General features: G+C 36.7%; 1 protein-coding gene across 2 annotated transcripts; it reads right to left on the bottom strand.

Annotated features, from left to right (window-relative positions):
• Positions 1 to 7,549: 7,549 nt before the first annotated feature.
• kif2c (kinesin family member 2C) lies at positions 7,550 to 21,140 on the bottom strand. 2 transcript variants are annotated; one of them, XM_079877221.1, is made up of 22 exons: positions 20,955 to 21,127; positions 20,237 to 20,331; positions 19,966 to 20,088; positions 19,696 to 19,750; positions 19,562 to 19,594; positions 18,792 to 18,923; positions 16,428 to 16,532; positions 16,228 to 16,319; positions 15,765 to 15,860; positions 15,634 to 15,688; positions 15,381 to 15,543; positions 14,999 to 15,089; positions 14,856 to 14,919; positions 14,674 to 14,765; positions 14,288 to 14,430; positions 13,048 to 13,252; positions 10,717 to 10,827; positions 10,527 to 10,594; positions 10,333 to 10,423; positions 9,573 to 9,647; positions 9,252 to 9,345; positions 7,550 to 8,636 (listed from the first exon to the last, which is right to left on the bottom strand). In XM_079877221.1, the coding sequence occupies exons 1-22, from the start codon at positions 21,013 to 21,015 to the stop codon at positions 8,572 to 8,574; spliced, it is 2,109 nt and encodes a 702-aa protein (XP_079733347.1). In that variant the 5' UTR covers positions 21,016 to 21,127; the 3' UTR covers positions 7,550 to 8,571. The 2 variants fall into 2 exon arrangements, with proteins under 2 accessions (XP_079733347.1, XP_079733348.1); XM_079877222.1 differs by lacking the exon at positions 19,562 to 19,594 and having other exon boundaries at positions 20,955 to 21,140.
• Between the last annotated feature and the right edge of the window lie 2,640 nt (positions 21,141 to 23,780).

The raw sequence follows: 23,780 nt of genomic DNA, 5'->3' as shown, positions 1-23,780 counted from the left end.
GAACATGTTGAAAGCTTCTGCTTTGTAAAAATTGCTGATGTAAAATGAGAATGCCTTGCTATGCATTTACAAAAGCTAGGTTTACACATGCACCCAAATCATCTGTTAATAATGGCGCAATGGCTTTGAAAAGCCTTCATGTAAACACATTAATCGGTCCGATTGAACTTGATTTGAATTAAATATTGATCGTATTGTGTAGGTCTGAAATAATCTGATCAATAGTGGGGAAAAATAATAGAACTGAATCTTCTCAATCAGATTAAAAAATACCTTGTGCAAATTTGTTCATGTAAACGGAAGTTTCAGAATCTGAAATCGGATTGGATTAATTCAAAACTGACAAAAAGTTGTGTATGTAAACATACGTATTGAGAAATGCATATAAAATGGAAGTTTAGGGGCCAACAAGCAAATCAGTTAAAACACATTATCAATTTTCATTCAAATGCCCATTCTTAAGTCAATCATGCATAAAACGTTTAGGCAGCCTCCACGTTAAAGTATATGATGGAAATTTAATGTGGCTTTAAACCCTATCCTCCGGCACTCAACAGGTTATAACCACTAAATCAAGGTTGGAAAAACCTTGATCTGCCAAGACGCAGAGAGCTTGTGACCATATATATATATATATATATATATGATTAAACAAGCAGTTTCCAGATAAACTCCTGAAGAAGCAACAAAAATCTTCACTGGAGGTCCAGAGCTATCAACGGCTTCCGCTGGGAAGCACTGAGATTAGGACAGCTGACGTAGTTTAACTGCATCTTCCTGAAGAGTGAACTGCTCTGTGACGTACTGAACATGCTCTGAGTGAGGAAACTAGAGCGAGAGAGATGATCGCAGGAGAGATAGGGCTGTCTCTCATTCATGTCTGGCTTTGGCAGCGTATCGTGAGCTGTGGGAGCCAAACGACACTGGCACTGTGCAAAACAAAATGGGGGGTCTGACTCTGCCTACCATTCAGTTCTATAAACTTTATCAGAGCAGATTGAGAATGAGATTTAAAGAGAAAGATAGAGCTGTGTGTGTGTGTGAACTGGCAGATATGGAGGGCAGAAGCTGGCACAAACTGAAAGAATCTTTGAAATAGTCTGTAATATATGGGTGAGATAACAGCTGACACCTTTAACAACAGATAGCTGCGTCTGGATGGCAACAATCGGAGCAAAGCAGTGTCTATATGGGGCAGGCAAAAAGGAGGAGGGAAAAAAATTGGGTGAGAACAAAAGAAGGAACACATGATCTGCTGTGCTACTTGGGTGGCCAGAGGATGAGCGCTCATTGTTGCATGAATTCAATAGGGCTGATTAGTTAAAAGTGTGTGTGTGTGTGTGTGCTTTACATTTATGGTGACTGGCACGGGTCTCTCCTTCTCGGCATGACTGAAAATGGATAAAAAGATTACATTTCTATTCACTGTTTATCTCTTTTAGCCAGTATTATGGTTTTTTGAGGGTTGATATGGCTGGAAAGGGGTGGTGAGGAAAATTTCAATTCTTTAGATATGGGGCAAAAACAATTCCCACAAGTTTACCTCCACATTGAAATTAATGAGAGATGATCAAAATACTGTACAAACACTAAATAATAATAATAATAATACTTGTATTACGCAAGGATGCATTCAATTAAAGTAAAGATGGGTAATTTCTCCAGCTCCATTTTGGCTCCTTCTCTATTTTCTCTATACATGCTACCTCTGGGCGCTATTCTAAGGAGTCATGGCGTATCCTTTCATTTTTACGCGGACCACACTCAAATTTATATTCCAATCAAGAGAAACAACCCTGCAGCGATGAATTCTCTTCTGAGATGCTTAGAGGAGGTTAAAGCATGGCTAGCCCAAAATTTCCTCTCCCTAAATGAAGACAAGACTGAGGTCATTGTTTTCAGCCCAAATGAAAACTCTCAGTCCAGAGTTAGAGAGTCTATCGGCTTTTAAATCCCCAGGGGTGCGGAACTTAGGTGTTCTTGTTGACCAGCCTTTAAAATTTGACAAACAGATCTCATCCGTAATCAGTTTCTACCAACTTCGTCTATTGTCTAAAATAAATAAAATATTTAAATAAATAAAAATTTCATACATTTTATGAAAACATCTAAAAATCAGATTATGTTGTCATCACTGTCAGATGTTTTTTTGGTACCTGGTAATAATCAATGCAGTATTTTGTCTGAACATGTCATGATATCATAAAAACATCCACCTAAACTAAAGCCCTACTACACACACTGAAACGAGAAGCCGCAGCAAGGAATCAGTCTGTGTCCATCCATAGGTCTTGTTTACCTATCCTCATTAGTTCACTGACCTCATTATACAGAGCACAGATCAATATTTACAGAAATCACTTCAAACTAACAAATGTGTTTGCAATTTCTAGGTCCTATTCCAGTACAGAAAACAATATGAATTTTCAAGCCGGCCCCTGCAGTGTAAACATGTTTTAAATAAACAGGAACTAACGTAATGCTCTTTTAATTGATTCATTCTGCCCAGCGATGTTTACAGAAGGGCCTAAATACGAACTTGTAATGCAAACCCAGTGTTTAGAAGTGGTTTGTTTGGTTAAAACAATAACAGTTTGAATGCCAGCCATGTTAGAGTTGCATTGTGTGCTTCAAGGGCTTTATTTGGGGATGTAAATCTTTCTAGACTGCATGCTCTCTACAAATTGTACTGCAATTCGCAGGGCAGAGCTGTCTACGTTCGAAATAGGAGAGGGAATAATCATAAAGCAGTTGTGCGCAGTATGGCACTCTGGGTAAAAGAACATCAGATTATAATTAAACACATGCGAGAAGTAATAAAACGTAATGAACGTAGTGAGGAGACAGGCAGAGCCATTTTATGTGGCCAGCACAACATGTTGTGTAGCGCTGAACGCCGCGCCATATGTGTCCTCGGGTGCTCTGGGTTTAAATGTCTGTCCATATATGGTATCTATAGCACTTTTTTTTTAAACACATTCATAGTTACTGACATGGAAGTGGCCTTGTGGGTAGTGAAGACAATCCAAATATCTGTGTTGAAGCTTTTTTGGAGAGCAAGTTAGAAGTGTCTGTTCAGAATTTTACGTGCAACATTGGAGAAAAAAAACAACAACCTAATTTACTCATTACCAAGTTTAATATGAAAAACTTACTGTAAACTACAGCTTTGGAGACATTTTCTGCTGATGCAAGATGGACAGTTTTGGTAAAAGAGACTATTTGTAGCTGCTTACAGCTTAACACAAAGTTAAGCAATTTTGTGTGATTAAAAAACAAACAGTTTGATTTAAAAACAGATTTTTACCAGTAATTGGAATGAGCAATATACTGACAATTAGTATTGAACCATGCACTTTCTGTAATTGCAGTGTAGACGTATTACGCAACTCTGGTCAGTAAGATTTTAAGTGTAATGTTTAAGAGGATCTAAAATAGTTCATGATTTAGAGCAAAAAGTGCAAGAATTTACAAGCTTATGCATCAACTTGCAAGTGGAAGTTTCAAATCTGAAAGTTATGAAGGTGCTTGATCACTAGGTGGTGCTGTTCAGACTATAATAAAGACTGCAAAACAAAAAACAGCAACCCACAACAGTCAGTTCCAGCTTTCATACAGTTTGAAGAATGCACTTGTGTTTTAAGCTTTATTTATAGACATGTTAAATTGGATAAACACACTGAAAAGTACTTGTAAATGAAGAGACTTGTAAGCTAGGTAACAAAGTAAGACACTTGTATATGGTGTAAAAGTACGACGCTTGTACATGTAAATGGCACAATAATATCTGATAAACCTTTGAAGTTGAATAAAGACACAGTAGGCTACGTAACCACTAGTTCCTCAATCAATTTCATTGCGTATTGTTAAAAAATATAGATGTTCAAGTTCTTAGATTCATATTATTTTAAATGTGTTGATGAAATGACACCAACATGCCGCTCATATCCATTTATTTTTCCTGTTCAACATTAAAGAATTATTTCTGAAGAATCTTCATGCAGATCTTTTCTATTCATATCAAGTTGCAAATACGTGTCAAGTTTCTATACGTCAAGTTGCAAAAATGACTAAATAAACCCACTAAAGCACCATTAAAGTATGATTTGTTGAGTGTATTCTCAAGCCAATCTATATATTTGTGTGAGGAACAGTCAGATTGAAAACTACGTCATTTTTCAATGATTTAGTAAGCTGAAATCGTGAACAAATCATTATTTTGAACCAGTTCTTTGAAATGAACCAAATTAAGACACTGTCTCAGTGGTTTTTGATTAACAGCTCACTGAAGGGAAATTTAAACAACAACGTAATATTCGGTTGTTCTTTTACAAAAGTTATCATATTAGGATAAATTGGATAAACACTACTGTAAATGAAGACACTTGTAAAGCTAGATAACATAGTAAGACACTTTAAATGGTGTTCTCATAGGCTGCAAGGGAGTTCTTGCCCTCATTCAGAGCTATGTATTCAGTCTGGCATGTTCGGCCCAAAGGGATGGGGCCAAGGCACGAGGAGGCCGAATATTCCAAACAAAATGCCTCTCATCGCCTAAATCCATCATTGCAGCAGAGACAGGCAAGTCCCTCTTTCTCTGGATGTTTAAATGAGAGAGTGTGTAAGCATGTATGTGTTGACTGGTCCTGAACTGGCTCAGTGAAAGTCCAGCAGACATTTCTGGCCTCTGGGATGATCCACAAGAGACCCTATTGATTTATCTTTAAATCATTAATATTAATTAGGATTAAGTATTCCAGAGAGCCATGCAATAAAAATACATATTGGCCACATTAAACTACAAAACTGATCTGTAGTGCAGAGAGATGGCACACACATCGTACTTAACCTGTTAACTGCCACCCCCTTTTTGGAGCATAGATATGAACTTAAACGTCGTAATTCATGAATGCTTTGGAATACAGACCTATGGTTGGTCTCTTTAAAAGAAAAGCACTCTAAAGCAAATGTACTGAAGTAAACATTCATTTTATACATAAATAATACATATTTTACAATATAATTTGGACCCTAATCTCTGGATTCAGACTAAAGCCTAGTCCCAGACACACATCAGACCACATGCACTGCCTAAACTGTGCTGATAAAATCACTCTAATTTAATAACATATAAAATAGCACAGTTAATCTTTTTTAGCATATTATATTGCTTCATATTGCCATTACGTATTTTAACACATTCAAATTTTAGCTGTTTTAACAAATTGGCTTTTTTTCCTTTTTTTTGGCATTTAGTAAGTCAAGTCATTTTTGTATAGCGCTGTCACAAAACATGTAATTTCAAAGCAGCATTAAAGAGAATCATTAATTAATGTCTTAAACCTTAAAGCCCCAACAGGAATTCAAGAAATAGCCTTACATTTAGAGTACTCAATTTGGGTAATTTGGGTAAAGACAGACATTTTTCAGGATGCTGACAGTTAAGAGTAAAAGATTATAGAACATCTAATAACAGTTACAATTTCTACTCCTTGCAGCGTTTATTTATATAAAGGCCTAAAAGATGAACGTCTGCATGAGTTTTAATAATACACCCTTTTTGTTAGACTCTGTGGTTTGCACACCTGTGTTGACGGGCACGATGTCCTCTAGACGCCTTGAAATGGAAGCATAAACAGGCATACCCAGCTGGGGAAACCCACACTCACCACAGCCCTGCAGACAGAGCATAGGCCTGCCGCCAGCGCCTGCATCTTTTCACACAGACATGCGCATTTGATCATTCCACCTAGAAAAGAATAGCAAAAGTATCACAAAAGACATAGGAAACATCCTAAATGACCGTTAGGAATATTCAACAACTCCTTGAAAACAGTGTAGCATTCATGAACAAAATCAAATATTAAAACACCTCTGTGAATACATTAAATTTAGAGACTCACTACCGGTGCCAATGAGCATGGCAGGCGATGCCAAACTGCATGCAAAATAAGCAAGCGCCAATGTGGCTGACTCTGAAGCTATTCAAGATGCTGGGAATTTCCTGGTGTGTCGCACTCACATTGATTTTTAAATGAGTAAACATGCTAAAACAAATAAATAAAAGTGCACATAAATTCCTCAACACTATTACAACGGCAGGAAATGTTATTTCTAATGCAACATTCACATGCGAGTTCAGTAAAAGGTCTGTATGCATAGTTGGACTGCCCTCTATTGGTAGGAAAGGATCATGTGCAGGACAACAAATTCAGCATTGAAACACTGCACATGAAAATATCTAAATCTAGAACAGTTAACAGTTAAAAGTTAACTATAAGAATAGCACAATGATATCTGCTAAGGTTTTAAAAAATGAAGACAAAACGTGCGTCAGGTTCTTACACTCTTGAAATGTTTCTTATTCATGTTGCATTCAAATTAGGCTATTTTAAATACGTTGATGAAATGACACCATCATGTCGCTCCAACCCCATTCATTTTTCCTGTTCAACATTAAATGATTATTTCTGAAGAATCATCATGCAGATTTTTTCTATTCGTATCAAGCTGCAAAAATAACAAAATAAACCCACTTAAGCACAATTAGGTGCGATTCGTTGAGTGTATTCTCAAGCCAAACTATATATTTGTGTGACTGTGAGGAACAGTCAGATTGAAAATTAAGTCATTTTTCACTGATTTAGTAAGATGACACGAGTCATTCTTTTGAACCGGTTCTTTGAAATGAACCGAATTAAGACACGGTATTGAGACTCAGTGGTTTTCGATTAACAGCTCACTGAAGGCAAAGTTAAACAACAAAGTAATATTCGGTTGTACAAAAATACACACATTGACTGTATCACATTATAGACTGTTTGTATGGGGGGTGGGGGAATGGTGTAATATGTGTGCATGTGTTTATGGAAAGGCTCATCTCCAAGCACCATAACACATTTAGGCAGCCCTGCCACAGGCCTGGCAACGTTGATGGACACTTTCCCCATCCAGATCCATTCACAGACAATCCAGAGCCACAGAATGACAGAGAAGAAAGAAAGGGGTCAGGAGGAAAAGAAAAACAGAGGTTGTTCTGCATGGTCCTCCGATGGGCTCGCTGGGAGGTTTGTCTGTTTATTTAGTCTGTGGAGGTGATGGGAACTGAGCATAAGCCACTGCCAATTTTCTCCACATTGAGAAAATATTCATGTGGACAGCTGGAATCCAGAGAGCAGAGTCAAACAGACTCAGGGCCAACAGATACAAGACTCGGCCTCGCATGAAACACATTTCCAAATCGAAAATCCCAGCAAAAGCTCCTTCAGCTCTCTGGTCTTTTTTAAAATGCATGGTGGATAACCGAACCGAAGGAACCATGTTTGTAACAAGCCAGTGGTCTTTTTGCTATTCTAAGCATGTTGTTTCAGAAGCTGGCTAGATACAGCCAAAGACTCAATGCAAAACTGAATCAAAACTATTTCAGTCTGTTAAAACCAGTGAAGGATCCAATTATAATCAAGGTCTCAGGTAGTTTTTCTGAGGTGACCCTCCCAAGTCCCTAATCATGCAAGAGTGTGGGTAATATTAAAACAGACAAAAAAGGTTTGAACAATAAGATTTAATCCATAGAAAATATTCCAACCACTTAATTAGTTCACCACAACATCACTATAGTTGACATGTTAATATATTCAGAACAATTATTTTCTACATTTTTTACACATGCACACATAACCCCCCCCCAAAAAAACTGGATGGAAATGATACACTGATAGTTAGATATAGAGAATGACAATCATTTATTAAGTATTAAACAACGAACAGTCTTGTAAAAGGAGTGCAACAGTATGTCTACATCAAATGTAGTGATCGAACAAGATACATATTTAACTGGTATTCACAATTTTGGTGCAATATATGCAAGCACAGATATATGCATTTACACAGTATGGGGGTAAATAGTTTGGGAGGGGGTGGGAAATGCCACCCAAAGAGCTCAGAGGAAGCTGTTGAGCTTCTAGGCCTCACACGGAGATGTGGGGCCACCCACTCACAGGTCGATTTTGTTTATTTTCATCCTTTGAGGTAAACTGTTCAGTGTGAGCTGTTTATTAGGCCTTTGATTAGTCATGTGTCAGCTTGTGCTTGCAGGGCAAGTGTATACACTGTTTGTGGCTTGTATATAGTGGCGATTTGGAGGTCAAGACCGGGGGTGGGGGTTTGGGGATGATGGGAAGGGTCTCATTTTGGTGATTTAAAAAAAAAAAAAAAAAAAAAAACACGTTTCAATGTGATGTGAAACAAGTTAGAATCCAAATGCACACACACACACACACAAAAAAAAAAAAAAAACCACGAGCTGATGATTCATGAAGACTGCTTTGAAAAACCAAGACACGGCATTCAAAATGTGATTTACCAAAGATCCAAGATGAGGGAACCTTTATTCACTACACAAAAACAATTAAAGCATACACACACAACCCCCCCCCCCCCCCCCAAAAAAAAAAACACTTGATGTATCTCTAGCCAGATAGCAGATAAGATTATTAAAAGAACAAATTGAAATTGCATTAGCTTTTCTAAGAGGTTTCTTTGCAGTTGTTCGCAGCTGAATCTCATCTTAGATTAGGTTGGTGACATCCTGATCCTCTGTTCTGCTTCAATAGCTGATCTCAAAGCCTGGTAAGACTCTACAACAAGAAGAAAAACTATTTCAATGCTGTAATTATAAACGTTATATATTCAGTGCGCTGGTGTAGAATGCTCGTGACCTTCATAGAAAATGACTTTTCCTTAAATAAAATACGCTTCTGTTCACAAAAGTTTGAATGGTATTAAAAAAAAGAAGAATTTAACACTTTAGCAAGGAAGCATTAAATTGTTCCATAGTGACAATAAAGACATTTAATGTATCTATAATTAAAGATTTCAGCCTCAAAGAATAATGCTGCTCTTTAAAAAATAAAATAAAATAAAAATGAACAAAAATATTAAATCAGCACAACTGTTATTAACATTGATAAGTATTTCTTGAGCACCAAATCAGTATGTTAGAATGATTTCTGAAAGATTATGGGACATTGAAGACTAGAATAATGGCTGCTTGAAATTAGGCTTTGCCATCACAAGAATAAATAACATTAAATTAGAAAACAGCTAGAACCTCATTAACACAATATTTCTGTTTTTACTGAAATTAAGAATAAAGGCAGCCTTGGTTAGCATAAGAGACTTTTTCAAAAACCTTACTGACCCAAAACTTTAGAATGGTAGTGCATGTCTCGGTTTGGATTAAAATGAAATACCTTGCAGTTTCTTCATAAATGCATCAATCTCTGGTAAATTTGCTAAAATATCAAACGAGGGATATTCCATGGATCTGGCAATCTCGCTGCACCCCTGGAAATGAGAAACAGAAATGACTCAAGGTCTCAGAGCAGTTAAAAGAACTCATGTCTGAAGAAATGCATTCAGGGGTAAACAAATAGCAAAGGGGCGTTTTGTAATCTCACTGCTATGGGGAGTTTTATAACTTTTTGAGTGATAGTGAGATTTAAAACAAAGCTGCCCACACAGAGCAGGTGTGTTTACACAATAGACATCCGGAAAGCCAGAAAGCTACAAACCTTCAATTCTTCATAAAACCTCTCCTCCATATTAGACACTTGTGATATAGCCTCAAAAGCTGGGACAACAGACTCCTGAAAAATAAGTACATTTGGGGGGTTTTGAGCAATTTTTGCACCACATTTCTATAAATAAATCAAACACATGCATGTCAAGCTGTGACATTCTATACTTAAGCTAAATAGAAACATGTATTAGATGAGTCTCAAACATTAAACTCGGCATGAAATTCACCTATTTTCTAAATGTACCTTACTGATCTTATTGTGAACGATTCATCCATGAATAGGTTTTATTTTTTTATACCTTAAATAAGAAACATGAAGCCATAGCATGATCTTCTCTGATGACAAATGCCAAACTTCTCCTGTCAATTAGTTTTCTCTGCCACTTTCTTACATTTGACCGCACTCACATTCTGATCTACCTCCTACCAATCAAGAACCAAAGGATAGAACCAAGTTCTCATCCTAATTTTTTTTCTCTTCAGTGTCACAATTTTTGCCTTCCATTTCATCACAACTTTACGGCTAGCTATTTCAATTTGTTTGATTTAAATAAATCAAAGAAATATTAAATTATGACTTGCTGAAATACAATTAACTGGTTCAAAATGGTCAAATTCCGTGACTTGTCATTCAAATAAAAGCTCTATTCAACCACTTATAAGCAAAACAAAAACATCTAATTCAATATGATTTGTAGATGAAAGGAAAGTCCTGACACTTAAAATTAATATGCATGGGGTGATTCACTCACCTCCTCTGAGGAGTTTCCCTCCTCAGAAATCTCTAGGTGTGTACCATTCTCCACTGAAGCTCCCTTGGACATGCCATTCAATTCCTTTACCCTGTCAGAAACACACAAAACTGACTGTAATAACTAAATCACACCACCAGAGGTCCTCAGTCAGAAGCAACAAATTCAAATACATGAAGATAAAAAAAAAGCACCTGTTTGCATAACGTAGTGTGTTCAGAGTGTATTCACAAGAGCCCATACCAGGTGATATCATTGCGATCTATAACAGGCAAAATGAAAAAAACAAAACAAGGAGATTAAGGTTACAATAAATAACAGTATTAAAAGCAAGCTCTAAAAAGAGGGTTACTGAAAAAAATAATAATAATAAATCACTCTTACCATACAGGTCCTTGAATTTTCTCCAATGAAGGAGTCCCGAAGCACCTGGGTGAGTTTGCTCATCCTGAATGGGATGTGCTCACTGTTTTGGCCCAGAGAGCGGATACATTCCTGAACAGTCAGGTAAGATGAAAGTTATTGCATTCAAATTCTGTAACTGCCAATTACTTTTGTGTTTGTATGAATGGTGAAACATCTGGGAACAAATGAATTTCTTACAATACAATGGAGCAGCAAACAAAAGCTATAAATCAACAAAGGCTTGTTGCATGAAGCCAGATTCAGTTGCTAGCCAGGGGAGTTTGAGATTAGTTCGAGCAAACTCTGCTTTTTTGGGCTCAAGGTGGATTGGTTTTTAGCGTTGTTCATCGACATTGCAACTTACGCTACAAGGCTAATCTGCTCTGGAGCAGGTTTTATTCTGGATTAGAGATTGCAAACCAAAACTGGACCAATCAGTTGTAAGCACAGTGATATATCTGATGCAATAAAGTCACTCTTGCTCAAAAATAAAGCGGTTTATAGTGAAAGCATTTTAGAGACAAAATTGCCTGTCATTTGCAGCTAGTCATTTATTATATGTATATTATATGAATGAATTATAATTAAATGTATAATAGACCCTTTTCCGGGTTTCTCAGAAGCCATCATTGTTGGGTAAACTTCTATAGTGGTGAACTGTGTCCCAATTTGCTCAAATAGCAGAAGAGAAGAGAAGAGAAGAGAAGAGAAGAGAAGAGAAGAGAAGAGAAGAGAAGAGAAGAGAAGAGAAGAGAAGAGAAGAGAAGAGAAGAGAAGAGAAGAGAAGAGAAGAGAAGAGAAGAGAAGAGAAGAGAAGAGAAGAGAAGAGAAGAGAAGAGAAGAGAAGAGAAGAGAAGAGAAGAGAAGAGAAGAGAAGAGAAGAGAAGAGAAGAGACTGATAACGGTAGTCAGAAGAAAGATGTCTATTTTACCGTCACTCCCACAGCCGCTGTATTAGAAACAAACCTCACAACAGAGTTAACTAGTTTCTTGTAATTTAATGCAAAGGTATTATAATACGAAGTATAGGCCTGGTTTCACAGACAGGGCTTTAGGCCTTAGTTCAATTAGGAAATTTCTTCGCTGTTTTCTCGCTTTTTGCTCACAGCTTTCTCTATAGAGCTCCCCCTACAGCTTCGGAATAGATATTTGACAACACTGTCATCAAAAGTCGTTGGCGACTCTCCCCCCTCTGGTCATGTGTATTTGTTTTCAAAGAAGCCGGCGAACACAGAGCCAAAGTTGCAAGGGTGTTTTTTCCGCTCACAGGCGGAATTCAACAAGCTGTTCAGTTAAGGTAAATTAAGCTAAAAAACCAGCATAGTTCACCTTTAAGTAGCTTTTATAAATGTGCCTAGGAAAATCACATTACTGGTGTGCATCTTGAGACAAAAATGGCACTGTCAGTGCAAGCTACTTTCAGTTAAAACAGCTCAAACATGCATTTTAGCCTGGGACTAGGCATAAGCCTTGTCTGTGAAACCGGGCTATAGTATTATAAATGTAGCTGTGCATTAAAAAAAAAAAAAAAACCTTGCCAGATGCTGATGCTGATGACCGTTAAAACCAGTCACAGTATGTGAAAAGAGTCTATTCATAATACATATTCAAATAATTATATGCATTGACAATTCATATTAAACTTTGTATCTGAATACATATAAATACAAGTTTAAATGTAGAAAGATGAGACAGATTAAGCTTACACGTTTACTTTTGAGCTCTTTGCAGACCTATATAAAATTAATTAAATTCAGTTGATTCACCAGCATTGATAGTCAGATATTTTCTTTCAGCTGCCTTCTCAAACTTTTGCTGCAACAGTGTTTATTCCTGCCTTGTAAATGCACTTAAATTCATGAATTTTTTTTATAATCTCAATCTTCAGCAGATAAGTGAATTGCGGCGGCTCTCTACCGAGAACTTAATCAAACTGACGCACAATGATCTGTGTGATTGGCTGTTCGCTGCACGTCATACTTTCAGGTGCACACACTCTAGAGTTAATGACAAACTCTGGATCAAACCCGGAGTTGACAATGTTTAAACCAAGCGTTGTGTGCCCGCTCAACCTGATCGAAATCAGGTTGAATTAGTTTGTTCAACTAGCTTCATGCCACAGGCCTCAGTTGTATGAACATATCTCAGATGGTTTACACAGTTTAAAAGTGTTTGAATTATTATTATTATTTTTAAATGTAATTTTATAAAGAATCCAAAATTTGTACTCTTTCATATTGACAAATAGAATAAAAATGTGTGTATTAAAATGAACCTATTTGGTCGATCAGTCCGAAATAGACAAAGCACCTTCAAAGCCAGCAGGCTGCGGTTGATCTCCGCAGTCTCCACTATGGTGTGCCGATCATTACTGCTGACATCAGTGCCACGTTCGTTCCCAGCAAGGTCCACCAGAGAGAATTTCCCATGGAGGAAATTCCGCCGCCTTAGGATTACCTGCAAAACTGCATGTGAACGCGATGAGCTGGCATTTGCAAACGTTTGGCCAGACGTTCTGGTAGAGGTAGAGAGAGAGGAGAGAGAGAGGTAGAGAGAGAGAGAGGAGAGAGAGAGAGAGAGAGTGTGTGTTATTGTTGAACTAATTATCTGAAACCAAAATAACAGATGCATTGTATTGACGTCACTTTCTCATCATAACAGCCCCTTAGCCAGACTGAGTGGCAAAACATCCTGCAACATGACTGGATTTAATAGGAGAAACAGCGAAAACGGGAGTAAAACAAAAGGAATTCTTATATTGAAGGAAGTTGGACTCCACATTGTTCCTTACAACTTACCAAAGAACCAGTGGTCCATGGACATTGACATGTGGCCAGAAATCGGGTTTCCTGACATTTATCGATGCCGCAGAAATGTATAAAGCAAAGCCTGTGATCAGCTAGACAACACTATAAAGACTATATAGGTACATCTAAATCCAGATGATTGATCATATATATCATTGTTATACATTGGCCAGCCCTAAATCTCTTAGGCATTATAGACCTAACATGGAAACATGGACCTAACATGTTTCCTGCTTGGAAACGGTGTGTATTGTGAAGCACTAATACATTTGACTTTACGCTTGATCATACTTCAAGATGGGATCAAATCACAAGGACATCAATTGATATTCTGGTATTTTAAACATTTTGTAGGAACTTTTAAAAAAGTAATCTGGATAACGGTCTGTCAGCTTTTACCACACAGAGATTGCAGACATACAGAGTTTCATGCTGTAAGCTGACTCTTTAAGAACTCTTTTGTGGTCCTATCTATTTGTCTGTCTAGACTGGGTCTGTCAAACATTCTTCTTTATAGAACACAAGGATAATCACATTTTTGACAAAAACATTACAGTAACGTAGAATATAAGATTCTAAATAAATATTTAAGTGATGAGTTGTCAATACAATATATAACCACAGGCTCAGTGGGTATAACCACAGCGTAACAACACAATATTAAAATAACACTGGTGAGAAGAGCTGCAGCATTAACGTGACCATTTAAGCAAGCATGACACAGGGTTTTCTTTAATATTTACCTGCATGCACTTCCCTTCTCGATCATCTTGATGACGTCATCAACAGATAACACGGGAACTTCGTGCAGGCCAACAACGTTGACCTGCTGCTTATCATCCTCCAAAACACGCAACTTTGCTTTCTTATTCAGCAAGTCAAACACCTGCAGTGCACACAAAATGTTCATCATCATGCCTGAACAAGTACTTTATGCTTGCAACCACAATCTAAAAATCAAATCAGCATAAAATCAAATAATAATACCCCACTTGTTTAATTGAGCATAAAGACTACATTAATCATTTGGAAATTTGAGGTTTATTTGCACTAGCAAACACAATAAGCCATCCGTTTGACAAGACATCACAGAAATGTTTTGGAAACATGTAATACAATATCTGCAAACCTTGCCATTGTAGATCTCAAAAAAGGTGACATATGGGCAAAGGTCCATATCAGCATATCGCTTTTGCTTTAGGAGGGTAAATACATCCTGTGCTGTGAAGCATGCAGACAGATTAATACCAGAATGAACACGGATAAACGTAACAGCCCACTTTGTAAAGTACATATGACAGTTACAATCACCTGCCAGGGCGTAAATCCCTTTAGAGCTGTTTTGGCTCTTTCCAGTGAAGTCTCCACCCATAGTCTGTAAAGAATGCCCCAAGATCAACAACATGGTTTTGGACAGTTTTGGATTTTTTTTTTTTAAAGCATAAACAACTTACATGAGTTTTTCCACTGCCTGTTTGGCCATATGCAAAGCACGTCGCCATACCACCTTCGAAAATGGTCTTAACCAGAGGTTTAGCGGTGAACCTAAAAGTTAAATTCATAACCATTTGAATATTTTGTAGGTTAAACATTGTTAAAACTGGCATATCCCCCAAAAATATAAATTCTGCCATTATGTGAAATACAAAGTTTTAACTAGTAATTCTATTCCATGTAAATACAAAGCATGATTCGTGTTTCTTGGAAGACATACAGGTTTGGGACGACACGGATGCGAACTAGTGAACTAATTCTTGAATAAACAAAACCTGCCATGTTCACACATGGTAATTAACATGGTAATAAATACCAAACAGAAACTCAATACTCAGCTACCTGTAAATCAAGTCATTAGTGGTGTCTTCATCGAACGAGTAATCAAAATGGAAGGTCTGATTCTCCAGGTACTTGGTCAGATCCACTTTCTGCTTGGGCTCGTGCAACACCATGGCTCCATTACCAGGTATTGTGACCACATCAATCTCTTTCTTTGCCAACTCTGAACACAAATAAATGAGAAATACATGAGAATCGGCCAAACAAACAATTCAATTACAAGTCAATTGGAGAGGTCTTATCAGCAACCTACCCTTTTTATTCAGAGGACGTTTGCGAACGCAGACACATATTCTGTGAGGTTTGACCTAAAAAAAATGCACTTTGTGTTAAAATAATATGAATGAATAGATGATGATATTAATATTATGCTCATTAACTCACAGGATCGGACAAGGACATGGGTACTTTCTCCAGGGTCTCTCTATATTCTTCAATCATCTGGTAAAACTGCTTATTAGGGCGACTTGCATCTCCAAACTAGAAACAAAATTGTGAAAAGAGAAATTCAAATACATTTGTGCACATTTCCACTTCAAGACTACAAGTCTGTGACCAAAACAACAGAAAAGTAAAAAAACCAACAAAAAAAACAAAGATACAGTAAATTGATAATACCAATAAATAAAATAACTTAAAATTATTCTATTTGAAAGTTGAAAATAAAATAATTGTATATTCTGAAGTAAATTAGCAAAAAAAAAAAAAAAAAAAAATCATATCTGAATGGTTCAGTAATTAAGTAATACTAATAATGACCACAAAAAAATGTTTTGTGCAAAAAATTCAGACTTCATTTGAAAAGGACTTAAAACTATAGGCCTGATATCTGGATCAAATATGGTACCTTTCCTCTCTTTTGTGCTTCAGGATTTTTAGCAAGCGACATCCGTTTGTTTGCCACCTTGTTCATTTCCGATATTTGAGACATGCGATGGCCTAAAAGATTACAATTACAACAGTGCAGTGCTATAAGTGCTGTAAATGTTAATAGCCACCATATCCATGATGTCAAAGCATGCATGACAAATTCAAAACAGTACATACTTGGTGGACCCATGGGGGCACATTTGGAAGCCTCACTCTCACATATAGCCTCAATGGTTGGTAGCAGAGGAGAAGCTGGTTTTGAAACAAGTCTCCTCTGGTAGCCTGCCAATCCAGATGGTGAAATTTTTTAACAATGATTTTTTTGAGTCTCCAAGCTGACAGCACAAGTGAACTGTATGGATGTGACAGTCCGTTCACCTCACATCGGTTACCAATTAGGGCTGGGCAAAAAAAATTAATCGTTTTTTAAAATGTGGTCGATTCAAAATCGATTCTCAAACGCCACGAATCGATTTTTTTCCATATTTATTTATTACCCAAAAGCCAGTATTAGTTTTCCTCCACTGTTCATAGGCTTGCAAACTCCATTTTATAGTTAATGCTGTGAGATGTTATGTTTGTTTTATCTTAATCATAAAATAACCTCAACTAGTGCTGCGCGATTAATCATATCGCAATCGCGATGTCAAGCCTACGCAATTATATGACGCAAAATGCTGCGATTTTTTATGAAATTTAAACAAATTTGGGCTGTTAACGCAATTAATGCAGCATCTGTTAATTTTTGTCATCCTTTGGCTAGGGTTACATAATCCTGCTAGCCTGGCAAGCCAGACCTACATCAAGATGTTAGGTCTGGCAACTCTCCATAGACACACGGCTCAATCCGAGAGGCGGGATAAACGGCTGTCTTTCAAATTCCCTCTGTACGCTTCAACCAACCAGTATGAGGCGCCGTCTAGGGCTTAAATCAAACTTCATTCACGCACACATATATGAAATGCTTGCATACACATATACTAAGTTGTCACACATACATGTATACTGCTGAATGCTCAAACTAATACATAAGAAATGCACAACGTCACACCTAAAGTCGCTCACGCTCACGCAAACTCTACACACACGAGACAAGCGGAACTCTCCACGCACATACTCATCTGCGACGCGAACACACACACACGAACTCAGATGAGTATGTGCGCGGAGAGTTCAGCGCGTCTCGTGTGTTAGTACTACTTAGTATACGTGTATGCAAGCGTTTCATATATGTGTGCGTGAATGAAGTTTGATTTAAGCCCTAGACGGCGCCTCATAAACCAGAGCGTTTTCCCAACAGCGGAGCTAACGTTAGTTGATAGATTCAACTTTTGCCATATCTGGCCGGCAAAAAACTACGAACACATCTTCCTTTTTAAAGAATGACTTAGGTGCCGTTCTTTGCTCTTTTCTCAAAGAAAAACTTAACTCCAAGTCATAGACTGTAAAAAATATAACTTAACTCCAAGTCCTCCAGAGTCGCGGCCAAAGCCGATTTGAAAGACTGTTCTCCAGCAGCAGCCATTCTTTGTTTTTAAGTAGCAGGGGAACCGTCACAACTCTGTCGTCATTATGTTAAGCCCGCCCCGCCTACTCTATACATGATGTGATTGGCCTGACCCAATTTAGGTTTTTGCAGCTCGAAAGTCAATGGAGAGTTGCTAGACTACCCTGGCTGCAAAATACATTTTGCTGCCGCTAGGGTGCGTCTAGATTTCTAGGCTATAATCCTGCTCTTATTCATGCAAATGTTTTTAAACCATTCATGCGCGACAAGACAAAAAAGACTCGTGCGTGCGCACAAGACAGCCCAGAATAAAGTTCTTTCACGCTTGAACGAACAATAACACCCACAATTATGCCAAAATGTCTTTTTGTCGAGTATCTTCATAACGTAAGACTAAGAGCAGTCTTATGATGAACGTGAAGAATTGTGACTCGTGAGAGAATGAGGCGCGTGTGAGATCGGCATCTCTGTCAGCAGCGGCTGGTCTTAAAGGGACAGTACACAGTAGCCAATAATTATCTCTGTCGTTAATCAAAGAACAAAGGGAACAGAGAAAAACAGTCACTGCTCTTGACTAAAGAACTTTTGTAACTTTAAGGATTAGTCTAAATATCATTTATAATTAATGCAGCGCAGACTGTTTGATAACTTTATTCAATTTCTGCATATGTCCTACCTGTTAGACAGGTAAATATGATTCTGTTTTAATGTACCTAAAATAAAAAGAGTTTAATATACAGGTTTGTAGCTCTTAATTTATTTTTATTAATTAACCACTTGTAAACTTTTTACTTTTCTTTTTTTTTTATAAATATAGGATTTGTATTAAATATATATTCATTGAGTCGAATCGAAATCGAATTTAGAATCGAAAATCGAATCGAGAATCGAATTGAGAGCTTGCGGATCGAAATCGAATCGTAACATCTGAATCGATACCCAGCCCTAATACCAATCAATATAAGTTCATGCCAATCCAACACAACCTGTAACTTGACTACATATCTTAATATCATGTTGATGTAGAGACAGACCTGAAGGTTTAGGGATCGTAGATGTGGGAAGATCCTGAGAGAGAACTACTTCTGCAGCCGTTGCCGAGACCACAGGTGGAGGGGCAGGCAGTTGGAACAAGCATGTCTGACGTGTGGTCATTCTTCTAGAGGCTGAAAGGGACAAAAATATGCGTTATATGATGTCTCTCCAAAAGTGAAAAATCATCAGCCATAGTGTATTGATTGCTGCTAGAACTAATGACTATCTCTTCCATATGTGACCTTTCTGGACTGACAGAGACTAAAGCAATAACCCCCCGCGAAGCAGTGGATTTTTACACTGTAAAACATGGCTTTGCAGGGCTAATTGGTTTTATAAAACGGTTACTCCATAAAAATATTCATTTTATTCATAAAATAAACACCAGCAACAAAAAATATAACGTTATAACATTTATTTCTCTGCCAAGCAATGTAGTTCCAACGAGGTTGCTAAGCAACACACGCAGCAACAAAGAATCACAAACGGCAGTTGCGCAGTAAAACTAACGTAATGCGGTCACAGGTGTGTGTTTGTTGAGTAATTTACAACGGCTTCGAACTCGGCTCAACCAAACAGAATCAAAGACTGGAACTATCCGTTTTATAAAGGAATTTATAGCATGTCCTATTTTTGTAGATCATTTGTAGAAAAGACCATGTGGACAGAAGTGAGAAGAGACACCCTGATTAAGTCTAATGAGAAGTTCAATTCAGCCTTGAGTGAGTGTGATTGGAGGGCATAAAGAGAGCATGCACTTGATGCAAACCTGACTCTTCAGATGGACAATCCTGAGGAGCAGCTTCAAATAGGAAACACACCATAAGATTACACTGGTGCAGGTCAGGAGACCAACTATGAATTGGAGTAAACCTACTGGAAACAATGAATAATATAACTTACGTTCTGAAGTAGGTATTCTTGATGACCTTGAAAGAAGCTCTGATGCTCTGATGTTCTGAAGCATACATAAAGAACTGTGTAAATGACTAAGCAGTCAATTGTGCATAGAAAAATTGAATCAGATTTAAAGATGAAGATGCGTTTTAGTTTAGAATAAATAACAAATGAGTGTGATTTCAGACACAGCATGTGCATGAATGTGCGTAAAATACAGTAATGCTTATGTTGTCCCATATGCATAGAATTTGAGGATAAGAATACAGAACTCACTTTTGCCATTTTTGTCCCGGGTGTAGCGATAGGGGCCGCGGTGGGCTCTGGTTCCTCTTGACGACATGGTTGAAGGTGTTGCATAAGGTCAGAATTGAGTTGCTTGAGTTCATCCATGTCAACCTAGAGTACAATCAATTTAATAGTCTAGATAACAAAGACATCCTAGAGCATTGGGGCTGTGCAAGTGCAAATACCAACAACTCCACAGTGGTCAATGTACTAACTGTTCTATACAGTGAAAAAAAGTCATGTCAATCTAAGTACCAACCTCTTTTCCTTTAGTCATGCCTTTCTCAGCCCATTCCACACTGACTGTGGCTTTAGTGACATTGACAGTTTTCACAGTGGCGCTGTGTATTCTTCCTGCATTGATGGGAAACAGTGCCATAAACAAACAGCATTCTCTTGGTTGAACTTTGAGACTTTCCTCATTGGTGTAAAAAAGGTGTTATCCACTTTTATTGCATCTTTTTTTTTTTTTTTTTTTCTCTATACAATAAATTGTGAGAGGATGTCATTCAGCATAACATCTCCTTTTGCTTAACAAAAGAAACTACGTTAAGTAATTTAGGTTAAGGTTTGGAATAACATGAGTTATAACAACAAGAGTAAATTACAGAATGTTCTTTTTTTTTTGGTGAATTATCCCTTTAAAAAAACAATCCCAGCCAACTAGAATGTGTAACTGTTATGTTTCCGTAGCAATCTTATCCTACATGACAAGGGAGCACAAGAAATAATTACAGGTTGTTGTTTGCATTATATACACATTGATTATTACAAAAAGATTGCTTTCGAATTTCTCTTCTGTTGATCTTTCTGTGTATTTTTCAATCTTAAGAAACCTCTCGCTGCAATCAATTTTGCATCGCTAAGCATTATGTTAACTTCAATCTGATTTTACTTGGTTTGACATGAACGTTAACTGATTTGATGATGCAGTTCGTGCTTGTAAAATATTAGCAGCTAGCAAACAAGCATCTTACCATCACTACGACTTATATTGACTGCGAGCCCAATAAGTAGTTTCGCCAATGCAGGATCCATCTCAGGATATGGTTTGTTATTTTCGACCTCTCTAAAGCTCAGATTTTAATTTGGTATGTTTCTGCCACTTTGCCCTTACGAGTCGTAGACCAACATTAACCGCTCTGCATTCAAAATTCGTCAGCGGAAGTTATTGGATTATTTATGTAGGTGGTGCTTCGTTTGGACCAATCAGAGCACGCTAAAAAAAATGACTGGCATTTCAATGCACCAATAAGATCTTAGAATAGTCTCACTCTGGCTGCTGCTGGCACCACATGGGAACCTGCTGCATTCAAAAAACGTCAAATTTACAGCAACCCGAATTTATTTGTAAAGTCATGGAAATGAGACGTTAGAAGCCAGTGTCTTTTGTCAAGTAAGTAATACAAATACAGCAAAACCGAATTTACTGGTAAACTCATGGAAATGAGACGTTAAAAGCCAGTGTCTTGGAATATGCTGTCTAGTAAAGTCATGGAATTAATACAAAAGAACAAATCACACAAACATGCTACTGATACAGTGCAAACTGCAAAGAAAAACTACGTTTCTTAGATTATCTCAATTATTGTTTTCATTATGAAGCTGTTATGTCATTTTCAGTAGATACTCCAAATTTTTAGATAGCGTTTGAAAATCCACCATATCACTTAGACTATACAATATATATTTTTTTGTAAGTAATGGACTGGAAAGTGTAAGATTCTGATGTACTGAATACTAAACTCTACAAATTAATGCGTAGGCTGTTTTTAATATCAATTAAATACATGAAAACCCGAAAATACATTACATTATAATATTTGTTATACATTTTATATTTTTATTATAATAACATTTATTTATTTTCTATATTTGATAGACCAGTTATGTACTATCAACTATTTATTAGAATTATTATTAATAATAATATTATTATTTTACAAAAATATGCAAGATTGTATTAGGTCAAGTTTTTTTCTTTCTTATTTTCTTAATTAAAATTTTCCTTATTTAAAAGTTATACATATATATATATATATATATATATATATATATATATATATATATATATATATATATATATATATATATATATAAAAAAAATAGTACTTTTGAAAAGAATGTTCAACAATGTAGCATTTCTACAGTGGCTCTGGTAACGTTTGCTTTTGCCAAATCAGGTAGTGCAAAATAAAATAAAAAATACTGAGCCAACCTTTAAACGCAAGTGAAAAATGTGTTCTTTAAACCACAGTTTAGACATTATTTGTATTATTTGAATTATTGTAAAATAAATTCAATTTTGAGGTTGAAAAACACTTTACTGCTTACAGGTGACAGTTGTGATTGTGAATGGACACAGGACAACACACAGTCTTGTCAGAGTTTGTTGCTGAGCCACCGTGAGTGTTTTTACTGGCTGTTATTTTTGATTCCTTTATATAATTGTTGTTTAACTGTTTGTAGCTAAGACTAACACTATATATTTGTAAATATGTTCTGATTGTTAGAGTTCATAAAAGAATATTGCCTCACAAAGAGGTACTAAAAGTGCATGAACAAACACAATCTGTGCCAGGAAAGGGTTTATGAAATAGACACATTCATCGTGTATGTATATATATATATATATATATATATATATATATATATATATATATATATATATATATATATATATGAAAAGAAAATGTCACAAATGATCAAACAAAATGTTCTGCTATTATGCCACCTAATTTTTCATATTGTGGTAGTCCTTTTGAAATCGTGATAGTCTATTAAGCCATGGCTTATCTAAAAGTAGTTATATTCGTTGAGAAGATGAAGGAAAACAGTTATTGCATCTTTTTTCTCTACCAATACTTTTTTTTTCTTTTAAATAAAAATAAATATTAATGTTCAGTTATCCTCATTTACTTGCAAATGACTAGAAAATTGCACTATTTACTACAAAAAACCTGATAGGAGAGAGGTAAAAATGAAGATTAAAAAAATAAAATTTTAAATTAAGACTAATTAACAGAAAGCTACTGAATATTTTTCAGATTTAATGAGAATGATGCCCTCTTAAATTAATCAGTTTCTAAAAAAAACCATAGTACGGTATTTTTTTATATATATGCTCTCTCTCTCTCTCTCTCTCTCTCTCTCTCTCTCTCTCTCTCTCTCTCTCTCTCTCTCTCTCTCTCTCTCTCTCTCTCTCTCTCTATCTCTATAGAGAGCCTAAGTCCCTCCCCTTCCGGTCGACCACCATGGGACCTTATTTCGGAAAAATATTGTATGGTAGTCAATGGCGAGAGACAACAAATATTTTGATCTCGTTTGAATTGTGCCCTGATTTACACATATGATGTTTGTCAATTTAAAAGATACATTTTAAAGTCAAGAAAGTCGCAGCTTGATGTAAAACTGCTGAGGTATAAGACTGTGAAAATACGTAATTACAAAGACTACAAACCCAGAAGGCGCACATGCGACGTCATACCTTTTCTCTCAATGAATGAAGCTAACTTTACTGAAGCTATAACGTCTGTCATGTTTTCTATAGTCTTACATTATAATCGTAACGTTACGCCGTCATGCCCGAGTGTTTTGAGCCAGAATACACACATACGAGCAACGGATCTTGTGACGTACAAAGTGCGAGACGAGAGATGTAGTTCATTGAGCGATTTTCACATAAAACTAAACGTTACTCTTCTGTTTTATGACAAACTGCGACTTTCTTGTCCTTCATAATTACCTTTTAAATTGACAAACATCATATGTGTAGTTCAGGGCACAGTTCAGACGGAATAAAA

This window comes from Squalius cephalus, assembly GCF_949319135.1.
Source record: "Squalius cephalus genome assembly, chromosome: 7".
NCBI classification, from domain to species: Eukaryota; Metazoa; Chordata; class Actinopteri; order Cypriniformes; family Leuciscidae; genus Squalius; species Squalius cephalus.
The sequence above is the reverse complement of the archived record's forward strand: the minus strand, read 5'-3'. Positions and strand labels throughout refer to the sequence as shown.

What these genes read in the sequence shown, in the direction of transcription:
- kif2c (XM_079877221.1), bottom strand. Translation starts at nt 21,015, where the DNA reads ATGGATCCTGCATTGGCGAAACTACTTATTGGGCTCGCAGTCAATATA. An exon ending in CCGGGACAAAAATGGCAAAA is followed by an intron (nt 19,751 to 19,965) that starts GTGAGTTCTGTA and finishes TGTATGCTTCAG; the next exon opens with AACATCAGAGCATCAGAGCT. An exon ending in ACTAATGACTTGATTTACAG is followed by an intron (nt 15,090 to 15,380) that starts GTAGCTGAGTAT and finishes TTTAACTTTTAG; the next exon opens with GTTCACCGCTAAACCTCTGG.